Source organism: Papilio polytes, unplaced genomic scaffold, assembly GCF_000836215.1.
Source record: "Papilio polytes unplaced genomic scaffold, Ppol_1.0 DF821845.1, whole genome shotgun sequence".
NCBI lineage: Eukaryota > Metazoa > Arthropoda > Insecta > Lepidoptera > Papilionidae > Papilio > Papilio polytes.
In genome coordinates this window covers 1,986,605-1,987,888 of record NW_013527359.1, presented here as the reverse complement: position 1 = coordinate 1,987,888, position 1,284 = coordinate 1,986,605, and the positions used below count along the sequence as shown (strand labels likewise).

At 43.7% G+C, this 1,284-nt stretch overlaps 1 protein-coding gene across 1 annotated transcript in view; it reads left to right on the top strand.

The window, feature by feature from the left end:
- Window positions 1-1,284, top strand: part of LOC106107782 (E3 ubiquitin-protein ligase UBR4) — a 34,224-nt gene that overhangs the window by 26,239 nt on the left and 6,701 nt on the right. The window contains exons 58-64 of the mRNA XM_013288785.1: window positions 2-40; window positions 117-223; window positions 300-460; window positions 597-737; window positions 834-934; window positions 1,023-1,132; window positions 1,218-1,279. Coding sequence (XP_013144239.1) covers window positions 2-40; window positions 117-223; window positions 300-460; window positions 597-737; window positions 834-934; window positions 1,023-1,132; window positions 1,218-1,279 — 721 coding nt within the window. The remainder of the gene's footprint in view (window position 1; window positions 41-116; window positions 224-299; window positions 461-596; window positions 738-833; window positions 935-1,022; window positions 1,133-1,217; window positions 1,280-1,284) is intronic.

The window sequence follows — 1,284 nt, the reverse complement described above, 5'->3', positions numbered from 1 at the left end:
AAGACCTCTCCAAGATCATACAGAAGGTTCTCGCTTGCAGGTCAGCATAGTTAACATATTACTTATGTTTTTGTCATTTTACATGTGGTTTAACATTAAATGTGATTTTGTTACAGAAAAGAATTAGTCACCTACGATAGATCCCAAAGCGAGCAATTAAAGGGTGAAACATTGCCCGTGTACGCTGGTTTGGTTCAAACTTACGACGGAGATATGACTAAAGGTATTTGAAATCGCTAACTGCGGTGTTTTCTTATTAGGATTTTTACAGCTGAACTATAATTAATTTGTATGTGCAGAGTCAGGTGGAGGTTGCTATGGATGTTCACTAGCGAGCGCAGAGCAGTGCCTGACGTTGCTGCGCGCACTCGCGTCTCAGCCGGAGCATCGCGAGCGTCTCTGCCGCTTCGGGGTCGTGCACGAGCTCGTTCATCACAACTTACACCGCGGGACGCCACAGGTACGACCCTTACACCATTCCACTCCACCCTATTCTATCCACTCTTACTTTCTCCCATCTATTTTCCATTCTTTTTTTTTTAACACAATTTTCTCGTCTCTGTTCGTATGTAATCAATTTCCTTTGTATATCACAGTGTCAAGAAGAAGTACGCGCGCTTATTTGCCTGGTGACACGCGACAACTTGCCCGCCACCGAGCAGCTGTGCCACTTGCTGTCGCAGCGCATCACGCTCTCGCTGATGGGCCACGCCGCCTCGCAGGACCACAACAACTCTGTAAGAAAAAATACCATGCGAAAGAGACTATAGCGCAGTAACCGTTGTACATTTCAAGTTTAAATACTTTCTAAAATCATTCTATATTTTTATCAGGTTCGTCCATTGGTACTACTACTCGGGTCCTTAGTCAAGGTACAAGATTCAGTGGATTGTTGGGAAGCCAGACTTAGATGTATCGTTAAACTTTGGGTCTGGTGAGTTATTTATTATATGAAATACTTTTTTATTTACAACTAAAACAGGCGATTTAGAGATTAACACGAAACACGTCATCTTCAACAGGTGTTGTCCTCAACTGACAGAAGTGGCGGGTATCGCACCAGCAGTCAGTTCTTTGTTAAAAACTGAAGCTATAGCTGGTATACCCGGCATCAGTAGTGCCTCGCCTACTTGTAAGTAAAGTATTTACTACTATGCACTAAGGTATTTACTACTATAACAACCAAAGGAAAAACTATAACAGGATGCGTTTTCTAGCTCACCAATTCGCGCTGCAGCAAGTCGCTCTGCCTTGCCTCGGCTATCTACAGCAACTGATGGCACC